This window comes from Ostrea edulis, chromosome 7 (genome assembly GCF_947568905.1).
Source record: "Ostrea edulis chromosome 7, xbOstEdul1.1, whole genome shotgun sequence".
Lineage (NCBI taxonomy): Eukaryota > Metazoa > Mollusca > Bivalvia > Ostreida > Ostreidae > Ostrea > Ostrea edulis.
Window position 1 is genome coordinate 80,541,880 of NC_079170.1, and position 14,861 is coordinate 80,556,740.

Below are 14,861 nucleotides of genomic sequence, written 5' to 3' on the forward strand. Positions count from 1 at the left end.
TATATGGTGTTTTATTCAAATTATTTCAACTGAAATTCCTAATGTACCTAAATTCGAAAGGGAAACAACTCATGAAAAAATTAAACACCAATGGGTTGAATTGTGTAATGAAGTTGTGTTGACATGCAAAAATACATGTATAATGTGATGCATCATAGAATAGCTCAAATGGTCTATTTTATGCAATTATTGGGCTCTTCACCCACCCCTTTCTGGATGGAGAAGGTAAATACACGAGTCACAAAACATCCATTCCCACCCTTATATTTTTTTCTGGATCTGCCTCCGTTTTGTAAATATGTTCGTAACAAATATATTTCTGTGCTCATTTGTTCCTTTATCATGTTTATGCCTTGTTTGGGGTTACACTTTTAAAAAAGTATGATTTTGAAATAAAATTTTTAAGCTTCAAAGAACTCTTCCGCGTAGATCTTTCAGTACAGTTTATAAAGGATCTAAACTTACAAGTTGCAACTGTTAAAAAATCTTATAGATAATGGAATGTATTGATGAAATAATTAAGAATTCATTTTCAATTCACTTTACAGACACTAATATCTACATGGATTATGTAAAACAGTTGTTTTGTCATCTGAAAGCAACCTGTAATCATACTTGGTAAAAGATAGTGCCATAGACATGATAAATGAGTCAACTTACATTTTTTAAACTACATTATTGAATTTCAAAACAATCCCATTTCTACATTACATGTATTTTCATAAAATTATATAAAGTCAATATAAACTGTCCAAATTTTACAATATTAATGACACAAATGTCTGCAGTTTCTGTTCTGATTTTTATTTTTTCCTGAACAAACATATATATTATACGACTGTAAAAACGTACATTTCACTAAAAGTTTTTGTTCCACTCTTACAAAGGATTCATAAGGAAATCAAGTGCTAAAAAGTTTTATTTTAAAATTTGAGCCATATCATGTTTCTAGAATTGTTAGCCAAAGTTTAAAATGTCCAGATGCTTTGTAATAAATGTATTAAATTTCATATTACACAGAGCAAAAATGAATTCAAAATGATTTTTCAAATAAAAGATATTTTCAATGAATTATTTAGGGTAAACACAAAAGTTGATAAATTATGTCTTAATGTTTTATCATAGGATTCCCTTGAACATGTTCAATGTATTTTCAGTTTTGTTTTTCTAAAGATATACGTTTTTAAAGAACATGGGCATTCATTCTCTTTATATTTGGGACTAAAATGCCAATTTCTTGTTATTCGAGCAACCTACAACGTACGTCGTTGACCAGCCTCACAAGAGTTGTTGATAGGTGAATTTCAAAATGAAAAACAATTGCCAACCAAGCATTTTTTCTTTAATCTGTTAATTACCCACAAACTCACAACTATCCAGCCAAAAATACTTGCAAGTTAAACTCCCCATTCAGTGCAAAATATCCTATAAAGACCGGTCTAATAAGTTGTTTACAAAAACCTGAGGAAATCTGAAAGAAATGGGTTAATGATAAACAGACTTTCGATCCCGACCCAAAATGCTATGCATCATTTCTTGCATTTACATCTATAGACATATCATTATGGTATGTAAACACATAAAGAAGATCATTTTAGATATTTATAAATATGATAATTACTAGAACATGACAAAAAAGTGTGCTTGTTGAATAGTCTGTAAGTAGAAGAAAATTTAAAAACATGAAAATATATTATTTTCCCGCCATTTTTCACAATCTTCATATATTTTTTTCCGAGTACAGTAAAAACTTTCAAAAAAAAATATTGAGTAAAAATTATTCAATAGCATGTACTTCATCCGTCTAATTATAAAACTTTTTTGAAAGTGTTTGCTGTTTCGAGAAAAATGGTCTTAAAGTTGGAATGTTTTTCCGTTAGAAAATCCTTTCGTTAACTACAGGAACGGTTACCATGGTAACACATAACAGATACTCACTATGACAACAGAAATTCGTAAACAGTAGCCTTCTTCTTCATTTTATATAAGCCATTTGAAAATGTATGATCTTTTCATTTAACAAAACCTTTAAGAATATATAGCATTTTTATGAGTCAATTTTGGTCAAAACATGGGTATTCTATTTTTAGTAACACAGCTCTGTGAAGGTGCGTCATATGAAAAAAATATTATCACCGAATGATTTCCTATAAACAATGTTACTATATATATAAGTATCGGCTCGATCCCTGACGGTCGACTTATCACCCGCTGCATGATTTTTACATGGAACCATACTTAAGATGTCAAGGGTCATATGACGTCATTTGACCAAATTATACAAGACGCCAATAAATGATCATAAATCGACAGGGCGCACAGCCAGTTGTACATAAACCAATAAAAACATGACATGATAGAAAAGTATAAGTTTCACAGAATCGAGTATTCACTGTCCAAATTGCATCATCCGCATCCAAATAAGTTAAAAATGGCCCGCAAGATGAAAACCTACCCCTGCACTTTGTTTATTTGTGTTTTTTCTAGAGTTCAGTGTATTGTTCAAGAATATTTCAAGATTTGGACAGTGATTTCTAGATAAAGCTTTGTTCAAAGCTTTCAAATAATCTCATGGTATCACAATACATTTATTTTCCTTTTACCGCCGTCCAGTTTTATCTTCGATATTCATGTAAACACGCTATCTAATTAATATTCAAACGCAGCACTGATGTAGACTATTGATCCAAAATTAGATACTGGAAAGGGAAGTAACACGGCAGGAAAATTACAATTTATTATGTATTGTAAATATATACATGATACATGTACGCAGGACAACCAATGTATTTTAACCAAGAAACATTTACCTTAGTTTTAATCTTTTAACGCTCTCTCTCTATTGTTTATTCGCCAATCAGGGCCGTAACTGCCGATGAGGCAGACGAGGCAACTGCCTCGTCTGATTTTTTGGCAAAAAAGAAAATAAAATTATATAAATGTTATATTATAGGATATATGTTTAAAATGAAGACAAGCACCTTTGTCTTTGACACCATATTACGATTCTTTACATAGTACAAATGAAACACAAACATGATAAATTGGGATTTAAAAAGTGTCATTTTCAGTCGTAAAGTCAATCGGCGGCCCCCAATCCCCTGCCTCCCCTGATTTAGAACCCTACTTACGGCCCTGCCAATCAAGGTTCCTTGGGAAAGGGGGGGGGGGGGCATGTACAGCAATGGGAATAAAAACCAATCATTCAGAATCACTAATACTATCAGAGTTCACACTTCTGCACTACACATATCTATAATTATATATGAAATACTGATTGCAGACAATATTTAGATTAACAACTTGATATATACAATAAAATAACCCAACTGTTTCACACATCAGTTTCTGAAACAGCGGATAAGTGTGTTGTGTGAATACATAATGAAATTGTAATCAAATCAGTATATTAATTATAGTTTAGTGAGTACAGTATGCAAGTATAAAACACATGTGCATGTAGGATCCAGTTGTTCTGAATGGTTTATGCTAATGCAGGGAGATTAGAATAGAATGATTATATAAATGAAAACAATTACTTGTATGAAGTGTTCAATAAAAAGGGTATTCATGAATTGTTGACTTGATTACAGGGGCACCAATGGGACAGTGCCTGTTAACAGTCTGGTAATAAATGTATTGTACCGGACTGTTGATCTTGTACTCCCAGTAACCAAGACAGCTATATTTAACTCTAGTTTGTATTCAAACATTGTACGTTTGTAAGGACATAATAATAACGGAGCGGATCAAAGATATGTTTACAATCAGATTGTTTAGATTCCAATCTTAAACCTCATGAATGAATGACAGTCTGATTACCCCCCCCCCTTTTTTTTTTTACCCTATCGTCGTCAGGGACCATTAGAGGGGAGCTGGTTTTAATCAGACTACACACATAAATATACATGCACTATATCTACCTTCGATCTAGTTCTAAAACGAAATAATTCCTTCAATGTGATTCTTTTAAACAACTGTGTAATATATGTATTACATATATGTATTAAAAAAATATTTCTTCGCTTTGGTATGAATACAATAACACACCAGTATCTATCTATCTATCTATTGAAAATTTAATCTGATGCAAAGAAGTATGCATTTAATTTCACAGAGATCGGTGCGGTGTTGAATTCTTTGCATTACCTCGAACACATCATATGTGATAGCCATTAGTACAGCAAGTTCTTATATTTCTGAGCTTTTAAAATAACATATTAAACTCAGTGCGTAATTTGTAACTGACGATTCGCGGTGAAAATCATGCGCTGATCCAGAAATATAGTCTCGGGTGTCAATCCTTGCATTAGGGGGGGGGGGTGTCTAAACAAGGTTACAAACATGCAGTATCTATTAAATAGATGTAGAATATATACAAAAATATGACACACTACATGCATGTTTTCATGAAACACTGTTGAAAGGTGGTTGTCTATATATCTGGACCCATGCTGCTCTTGCAATGAAACAGTTTAGAGAAGGGGATAACTTAATTTGATAGTTTTAAAAACGATGAAAATATCATGGAGTTATTACTTTTCAAGTTGAGTGGGTTGGGTAGGAGTCTAGACCCATGCAGCGTCTGCTCTTGCAACGAAACATACATAGTGATGGGGGGGGTATATATATCTTGTTCTACAATGAATATTTGTATTATATCACTGTGTATATAAAAAATCCGTGGGAATACTTAACGACTCGAGTTGAATTTCGTTTAGAAATAGTTGAAGGTGACAACTTCAAAGTAGCTTTCAACAAAATTTGTATCTAGAATACAGCCATCATACAAGCTACCGGAAAACCAGAAGTGACACATATTCCTCCACTACTTCGGGAGGGGGTATATTGTTTTCCATTTTTAAGAAATATTCTTAAGTCATCATTGAAAATAAAGATAAGTGGCTGCAGTGTGTAAAATATCTAGTTCACCAAATGGGTGTCAATCTCCACACACACACTCTCAAATACTTTTTATTACTTGACCATGAAAATGTAGAACGATTAAAATTTGAAGTACTCAGTCAATGCAAAGTAATTCAAAGTGAATTTCAATTAAGTTTCAATAAAACTATTTCTCATTTTGTTTTGTGTTTAATTGAAAACATTCATATAACACAAGATTAGATGCTTTTTCAGCAGTCATTTTCTTCATATTAAAACTTGACAGTTTACTAAAGTTCATAAGCACAAATGTAGATGACAATTCACATCACTGAAAGCAATTAGTGGATATCCTGGTTTGACCACTATATACAGTGTAGTAACCAGCTGGTGGGGGTAAATATTATCCACTGGAGTCAATATGGCTGTCATCTGTGGGTACTAAATGGAAAAAAGAAGAAAGTTGCCAGTCAAAAATATTTAAAACACAGTACTGTAGGTCTAAGTGTTCAAGTTTATATGTGCATTATAACATAAAAACATTCAAATTCCATACCATACAGCAATATCAAAACATGCTTCATATGAATTTTCTTTTAATTTATCATTTTGAAGAAATTAATATTGACTAGATGTAAATAATGCCGATATTTGTGTATATCCAGTGCCTGATTGGATTACTTAAAGTTTGTAATCAAAGTACTGAAAGTACTCATGGGAGTTGAACATTGTGGAAATTCAGTTAGAACAGATAGCACTGGAAGGGTAGGGGGATAAATGACTGAATATTATCATGATTTTAGATACAAATCAACTGTTGTTGTTTTTCAAAACATTCAAATCAATATGGTTATCAATGCCTTGCAGTTATGAAGAAGTTTTTTCCCCTGTATATATACATTCAAGTTTAATCCTAGTTGTAGCTAATTCTAAGGATTCATTACTTGAAAAGGTAGTTCAATATGCTAAACTGTCACCTGAGTATACTACAGTCCTGTAGAGGATCAATGGAATGGTAAATAATTGTATAATAACTCAAAATAAATGAAATGCAAAAAAATTAAAAATCTTCCGGCCTCGGAGATGCACAAACCGAGTTGCGCAAGGAATGGGCATAAAGGAAACCGGCAGAAAAGTTTGCAAGAATTATCAAGCAGGGAGCAAAATTTTGCGTACATAAATTTCAGCCGACTTAAATCCTTTGACCTTGACCTTTAACCCTTGACCAAAATCAATAGGCTTCAGGGTTCGAAATTCACTTTTTCAAGCACTAGTCCGTACGGACTAGTCACTATTGATGTTCACTAGTCCGCAAAGCATTTCACTAGTCCATCCAGTATATCATTAAATAATCATTTTATTCAATAGTATTTAATGAAACCAAACACATCACAGTTGCAAGCAATTCATTTTCTGACACCTTCAGAAGATAAAGACCACCATACTTTATTTTGCATTCAAGATCTTCAGAAGCATACAGTAACCTCCGAGTTAATCCTTTTATAAATGTCCATAAGTGCGTTCGAGATCGACGTTACCATTGTTTTCGTGCTCAGTTCTTATAGTCACAGGAAATTTTATCAATAAAGTCAATAAAATTCACTCGATTTACCAAGCCATGAGCTATAGTGTTACAAACTCCTGTGTTTGAGTCGTGAATGACGAGAACATGTGCGCACAAACGTGCTTGTTCTTAGATCACACTACTTGCAGTTCTTGCACCTCGAATCTGTTCTCGTGATGCGTACTCGGAGTTCGGAATCGGCAGGAATTTGTGCTCGTTCGAAGAATGGCGGTCTCGAACGCACTCCATGTGTTTGAAAGATCAGGATGTCATAGTCACGCAAACACTTAATCATGCAGGTAATCGACCATAAGTTCAAACATCTAAGAGACTCAGACAAATCTTGCTAAAATCTTAACCAATTCAAGATTGATTTCCGGATTTTCACTAGTCCGTACAGACTAGTGCTATAGAGAGTTTACTAGTCCGACACGTTTTTTTTTTACTAGTCTCGGACTTACGGACATGAGGTAATTTCGAACCCTGGGCTTCTTTGTCTCATCAAGGGCGATGATCCATCTAAGTTTAATTGAGATCCTATAATTTGTTAAAAAATTATAGTGCAGAAAACAAAATTTTCTCCAATTTCAGTCTATTTATAGCCACTGTGACTTTGACCTTGTGACCCCGGAATCGAATGGCTTTTTGTCTTACTGAGGGTGACAATCGATCTAAGTTTGATTGAGATCCTATAATTCGTTCAAGAGCTATGGTGTGGAAAACAAAATTTTCTCCAAATTTCAGTGTATTTATAGCCAGTGACCTTGACCTTTGACGTAGTGACCCCAGAATCGATAGACTTCCTGGTCTTACTGAGGGTGACAATCCATATAAGTTTGATTGAGATCGTATCATTCGTTCAAGAGCTATGGTGCGGAAAACAAAATTTTCTCCAAATTTCAGTCTATTTATAGCCACTGTGACCTTGGCCTTTGACCTAGTGACCCCAAAATCGATAGGTTTCCTCATCTTACTGAAGGTGACAATCCATCTAAGTTTGAATGAGATCCTATAATTTGCTCAAGAGCTATGGTGCGGAAATGAAATGTTGATGCGTGCCCGCCCAAAGACACTTCATCAGATCATAAGCCGAGTTCGACTTCATCGCAACTCCGCTAAAATTGAAACACTAGTCAAATAATGTTATTCATTGCCAAGGTATTTGGGATATTATACTGTGGCTCAAACAGGGGGTGAATGAACCTGATAGTATGGGAAGCATATAGTGGAATCAGACTTGTGATGCTGGAAATCTATAGTGATCTATACATGTACAAGATCCATAACTATTTTTTTTTCAGTTTATGAGGGAGAATCCTCATGTCTCTTTCATCTGTAGACAAATAAACTGTAGACAAATAAACAATGTGTTTTGACCAGAGCAATTTCCAATCCTTTTTGCAGCATAAATTCAACATTGTGGCAACTGGGTTAAACTTTGATAGTGAAGTAATACATGGCAGCACCTTATCCCATGCTCTTAAAAATTCTGTTTGACACACACTCATGACATCCACTCAAACATTACAGAGTGCAGCAAAATCCCATTGTAATAGGGGATTCAAAATGGATAACTGGTACAAAATATGGTACATACTATTCGAAAAGGATAATGAATTTAACATATTGATGTCTTGGAAAAGGAAATTCTGACATCGGGGCTCTAAGCGTTTTCAAACATTGTCATTTGATAAAAGTGTTCTACATTTTTAAAAATAGAGATTAATATGTCCTTACATACATAGGTGAGAAAGTTTCCATTATTCCTAGCCGAGACATACCATGTATGCGCAAAAAATTCATAAACAAATATCAAAATACTCAAGTAGAAAATGTGGACCTTACCGTCATCAAGCGCAGTGAAACACGCCATTTCGAGATTTTCGCCGACGAAAGCTCGGTAACAGTAATGAATAAGGTACACTCATTTTGTATCTATTTTGTGACTTTCTTTATTAAAAGGAACAGTTCTCTAATGTGTAACGTGCAATTACTACTTAATTCAATAACTTGAAGCATGAAGCAGTTTCACTTTGCAACCGGATATAAGAAATTTTATTTCGTATTCCGATCCCGATCGAAAGTTGTTGACTGGGAATGACGTGTTTTAATTCAATATACATGTAACATCAAGCATTTTTTATATCACATTAAAAAAAACCCAAATATATACACATACACAATGTTGTAGAGTTATTTCTTGTAAAGATTTTGAGGTTTCGCACCATATTCGATATTTCGCGCCACGGTGTCAATAGGTCTTGTGTGCAGTTGTCGTTCGTTTCCCTATCAATGTTTATAGGTGACGCTGCGCTACAAACGACAATTTTCAACCTTATCTTTTATTTTTCTATGTATATCAGTATCAATTTGATCGAAATCTTGTATTCAAATTGATTTGAATACAACATCATTGCATTCACTTACATGTCAATTATCAAAATTAGATTAATTCAGAAAAGTTACATGGATTATTTAATGGCGGATGTTTATAAAAGTTTATGTTGATTTACCTAGGAGTAAATCAGCTGACACAGAACCCCCGTTGACGACCACTATACAAATCAATACAAATTACTACGCAGAAAAGTGCGTGATGACCAAGGGAGATTGAACATAGTTCAACTCCCAAAAATTACCTAGTATGTACATTTGTGGTCACTGCTCTAGAGATGTGGAAAATTGGAAATATGCTCTTTGAAAAGTTCATATTCTTGTTGGTATCATGCACATCTGTAAATAGCATTATCTCATATTATAAATACATATGCTGCAAACATTCAATGTATTGGAGAAGGGTCTCAAATACACATAAAAAATGTGGGCAATCAGTATGCATTCAAAGTCTTTTATTTCTCTTCCATTTATTCAAACTGAAATGTAAGCGAAAATATCCCAAGTTTATTTATTTTTTTTTTTTTTGTATGTCACTTGATAAAATTAAATGTGACTATAAATCTAGAGCATGAAAATTAATGTCGTTACACGTGCGTTTGTACAAGAAATTACCACAGGTACCTGATGCACTGATACTAGCCCCCCCCCCCCCCCTTTTGAAAATATTTTTTTGCAGCAATAAATCTGAAATGTGTTGATTCCCGGTCGAACTCATTTCTCTTTCGATTTTTAAAAGTACTGTAATCGTTTCACACTTTTTGTAAGCTTTAGAGAGTGGCCTTGTACGGGTATAAAAAATTGAGCACAAATTTTGTAATAAATCATAGGCTGTTATACTTGCAATACTAAATTATATATACAGATAGATGTCATATGTACATGCCAAATATATATACACGTTTTTACATATATGCATATGAACTGTTAGTATTTAGTTTGTCATCATTATACATATCTCATCATTGTGTAACATGATTGTATGCCAACATGCTTGGTGAATCAATAAATAAATTAAATCATACCGGTAGAAGCTTACAAAAAGCGTGAAAGGATTACATGAATCGAAAGAAGGATGAGATAGACAGGAAATCGACTTATTTCAGAGAAAGTATAGCAAGAAAAAAAAATCAAAAGAAAGGGTGGGGGGGTCATGTAATCTCCATACTTTAGGTGCCTGTGGAGTTTACTGCCTAGATACCCGCCTGTACTCATGTTTATATAAACAAACAACAACTGGTACCATTTGAGCATCATTTCTCTAACATATAGGCATATTTTGCATGTGTGCACCCAATACGCTACACATCGGCTACGTGTGAGAAATTATCGCAAAAAAAAAAATTAAAATAAAGAGGGGGGTGGGTAGTGTCCATTCTTCAGGTGCCTGTGCAATTTACTGCCTAGATACCCGCCTGTATTCATGTAAATCATGTGTATATGAATAAAAAAAAACCACAAAAAAAAAAAACAAACCAAAAAACAAAAACAAACAGCTGGTACCATTTGAGCATCAGTTCTCTAGCATATATCTTGCGTGTGTGCACTTAATGCTACGTGTGACGTGTGCAGTATGTAAACAAAGAACATCAAACTATGTATATACTACCTCTAAAGTACTGAGTCAATGTATAAAACACAGTAAATGTTGTCTACTTTCATTGTTGACAACCTTGGATTCAGGTATTCATACATCATTATTTCAATTACAAGAATTTACCTTGTTTTTTCCGATTTCAAAGTTATACAGCTGACATCTTCTGAACGTCGTCTTTGCCATGTGCCTAGTAAGCGTATTTTAGACGCTGATTCCAACCATACAACAAACTTCACCAAGGTATTTCTCATCATAATGCCTTGTGATGTGTTGTCAAATCAGGGAAGTTTGACTAATTTTAAGCGTAGAATAAAGGCAATATTCCGCTATATTTTTATATGATCCTAAAAATAGAGTTTGTGTATATGTATCCAAATATGGATTGATCAAGGCGGGGCAACTGTCATGACGTATCAGCTCATTATGATCTCATTATCATACCGAGTTCATTAATAATGGTTAAAAGTGCAAAAACTGTATTAATTTTCATTCAATATAGTTAAATTTAAACAATAACCAAAGAAAATGTGTATGTTGCCACATTTTTAAAGATGACGGACATAAAAAAAACGGAAGTATATATTAACATCAGAAAATCACACATTTTCGTTGTATAGAATAATTAAAATAGATAAAATTTGTTGAAATGACAAATTCTAAATGTCAACGGTTTAAAAAAACCTGTTAATTCATAATTATGTATAAATTAATTGTGGATATTAGGGAAATCATGCCTAATAGATATGCTGTAGAAGAAATACCAGCATAGGAGTTATTGCCCTTGACAACATTTTTTTTATTATAAAGAATCGATTATGTATAGAAAATATACACTTTTTCAATATCAATAGTTTACCAATTTTTTTATTTTATGCAGTGAATAAAATTTCTCTGAAGATATATTTCTATCATGCGCAAAGTTTAATTTGATAAAGATTTTTGCAAAACCTATGACATCACACGAGGATCGATTAACCTTAAGTGTCCTGCGTGGTAGATCCAAAGATGTGTACAAAAAACAAACAGGTCATAATATAGCTATATTTAATGACCATCATACAAACAGTCTATGTGCAGACACTATGATGTGTTTAATCATATTTCCACTCATGTTCTATTCCCAATAAAACAAATCAATTTCGTCCAATTATTTGATAACGCATCGTCTCTATTTGTGACTATTTTGTATACCGGAAGCTTCTGCTTTAGGCTGTTCGGTTTTGTGTTTATTTTTTCTGTTGTGCTATATACAGTCAATCTGGCGATTCACGTGCCTATAGCCAGGGCTTTATAAGCCCGGTTAAAACTGAATCATGTGATGTCCTGAAGTTTTAAATACAACATATCCATGCAGGGTATGTATCATATTAACCATTCTGAATTTCTGATGTAAGATACAAATCACATGATGCCCCAATATTTTCAATACATGGTCTAAATGCAATGGATGTGTCCATTTGAAAGCCATGATGATGTCCTGCTAAAGAGATTCAAGATCTTTCATTTGCTTCCATTGTATGTCCACATTCCATTTTACTAATAATTTCAATGGTTTAGTTCATTCGTTTCCATGATATAAACACGGGTGTGTTTATTACATAGGTGTATTTCATATTGTACCGGCACCTAATGTTTAAGCTTGTGCTAGTGTGAAAGAACACCACTTCAGCATTATATACACCAGTATAAATCTTTAATTTTCACCCAATACCATCAGTACTTTCAGTACTTTGATTTTAATTTTCGACCACCCAATACCATCAAGGCAACCGACACAGATTACCAGTCTCACTTGCTTAACTTAAGACATAAACAATGTAAACTACTAGAATTTAATGTCGCCACTGACAAATAATGTACAATACATTTCCATTTCAACTGGATGACTGACATATAAATAGCCACCAATGTTACAATATACATGATATAATCATATGTGTGAATGTGTTTGTGGGCAATCTAATTTATCTTTATCTGTCAATTCTATGTGAGTTGTGTTTTTGGTTTTTTTTATTTTTGCTCTATGTTTACGTAACCCCTCAGGTGTTACAAACTTCAGGGGGCACTTGTCACAAGACAGCCTATCTGTTCCATGAATTTTAGCATGTTGATACATGTCATGCCTACGAATAAAGCCCTTGTTGCATGTAGAACATGTATAGGGCTTCTCGTCTGAATGCATCTTCAGGTGTCTTTTGAGGTTTGCCAGTGTCCTGAGCCCTCGACTGCACACCTAGAAGACGTATGGGTGAGTTTTCGCGTGATCTGGCATATGCTTCTGGAGTAGTTCTGCAGAGGTGAAAGCAGCTTCACAAAGCTTGCACCTGTACGGCGCTTCCACTGGATGAACTGTTTCCATATGTCTATCCCGACCACTTCTGCGAAAAGTGGGTTCTGTGTTTTTGTGTCTTAGTTCATGCCTTGTTAGATCTTTCTTGTGCTTAAATGTCTGTCCACAGTTACCACAGTGATGGGATTGGATGGGCTTATCTTCAGGAGAATTGATACGGTCCTCGCCCTTGCTCTTTTTGCGGTTCATCTCTCTGTGACGAGTAATGGTGCCGGCCACGCTTTTCTTGTGTTTTTTCAAACTGTGCTTCTTTCGGGGAGTTGTCTTCTGTTTCAGGACAGTGCTTGAGCGAGTTAATATTCCCTCCGATTTTTCAGCATTCTGGATCGGTATTTTCAGAATCTCTTCATCCTCCAAGGACTCTTCACACAAATGAAGCTGAAGTGCTGAAAACTTACTGAATACTTTTTGACATACTTTGCACTTCATATAACCACTCTTTGATGCTTTAGTTGAATTCACATCAGACCTGAGATCTTCATCAGTTGTTAACTGTCCAGTGTTAACTAAAGACTGTTCAGAATTTTGCACATTTGGTTCATTATTTGCTGGCACTGAGTGTATGTTTTGCTTCTTGATTTGGTCACCAGTAGTTTCATTCCTATCTGCACAGGAGTGATGTTGCGGGACCGATAACGTAGTAAATGATTTCGGATATCCACTGCAGTGAGCATTATCATTACTTTTTGTCTCCCACTTTTTAACTATGATGCATTCAACATGCTTGATTTCATCTAATTGCTCTACATTTTCTGGACTGCAGGGATTCATAGCTGATGATGATGCATCACTACTTTGCAAAGAATTTTCAGATACCGGTATTTTACGATCCGAATTTTCCATAAAAGACTTAATGACATTTGTAGAATCATCATTCTTGTCATTGATAGTTTCACCAGAATCTCCCGTCTGAGCCTTTGAATCTGCAAACGTTGTCTTATTCTCGGCATTGTCTGAAGTTGACTTCTTGTCACAAGAGTGAAATTGCAATGCTGAAGAGGATTCAAAATGTCTCTCACAACATAGACACGAGTGAGTAATCCTCAATGCTTCTTCCTCTATTGCAGAAGACCCACTGTCACACGTATGAAGCTGTAGGGAGGAGAAGCTGGTAAAGGACAGGGAGCGCATCCTACAGACATGTTCTACTGAACTAACTTGCTGGGCTTTCTGCTTCTTGTTTTTGAAATGGATTTTCTTTCTGGATTTCTTCGAACCAGTTCGTCTGGTTATAAACTTTCTCATGTGGCTATGACGACGTTTATGAATCCTCAGGTCACTGAACCAGGCAAATTTCGACGGACAGAGGTCGCACTGGTACCTCCGCTCCCCAGAATGCATTCTGATAACGTGTCTTCGCATGTCATGCTCTCGTCCAAACTTCCGTTTACATATTTGACAGATGAACGGCTTTGGATCAATATGTGCCCTTGTGTGCCGCTTCCAAGTGTTACTGTTTTTGAATGACTTTTCACAAATTTCACACTGGAATTTTATTTTTTCAGAATGGTCAATTTTGTGGTCCTTTAGGTTTTCTTCAGAGGTGAAGACAAAGTTGCACTTCTCACACATGAAGGGTTTGTCGGTGGTGATGGTGTGGGAGATGTAGACGTGTCGTTCCATGTCATGCTTACGAGTGTACGACCGCTTACACTGCTGGCACGGATATCTTTCTCTACCACTGCTCCCAGACATTTCCTCCGTCAACGTTCAGCTAAAATTAAAAAAAAAAAAGCATTTCAAAATAGATCTGACTTTTGCAATGTACACAGTCTTAATAGACATTTGTAAAATATTCAGTTTTTGCGTTGATTTCAATGATTGCATCAATGCGGACGCACACAAGGAGTGAAGGATTGCACTGCATACACAGGGTTCAAAATAAACGTTTTCAAGCACTAGACTGTATGGACTTGTGACTATCAACGCTCCAGTCAGGAATGTGACTGAATTTCTCAACAAGAGACCCATGGGCCTAGAATTGCTCTTCTGATACATTGTAGAACAGGCAGAAATTCTCACTAACGAAGATTCATCAATTAACAAAGTTTGATGATGTTAAGTCAAATAGT

At 34.8% G+C, this 14,861-nt stretch overlaps 1 protein-coding gene across 1 annotated transcript; it reads right to left on the reverse strand.

The window, feature by feature from the left end:
- Positions 1-12,672: 12,672 nt before the first annotated feature.
- LOC125654705 (zinc finger protein Xfin-like) lies at positions 12,673-14,567 on the reverse strand. Its single transcript, XM_048884743.2, has one exon. It carries the CDS (start codon positions 14,482-14,484, stop codon positions 12,673-12,675), a length of 1,812 nt encoding a protein of 603 aa, XP_048740700.2. The 5' UTR covers positions 14,485-14,567.
- Positions 14,568-14,861: the final 294 nt, after the last annotated feature.

What these genes read in the sequence shown, in the direction of transcription:
- LOC125654705 (XM_048884743.2), bottom strand. Translation starts at nt 14,484, where the DNA reads ATGTCTGGGAGCAGTGGTAGAGAAAGATATCCGTGCCAGCAGTGTAAG.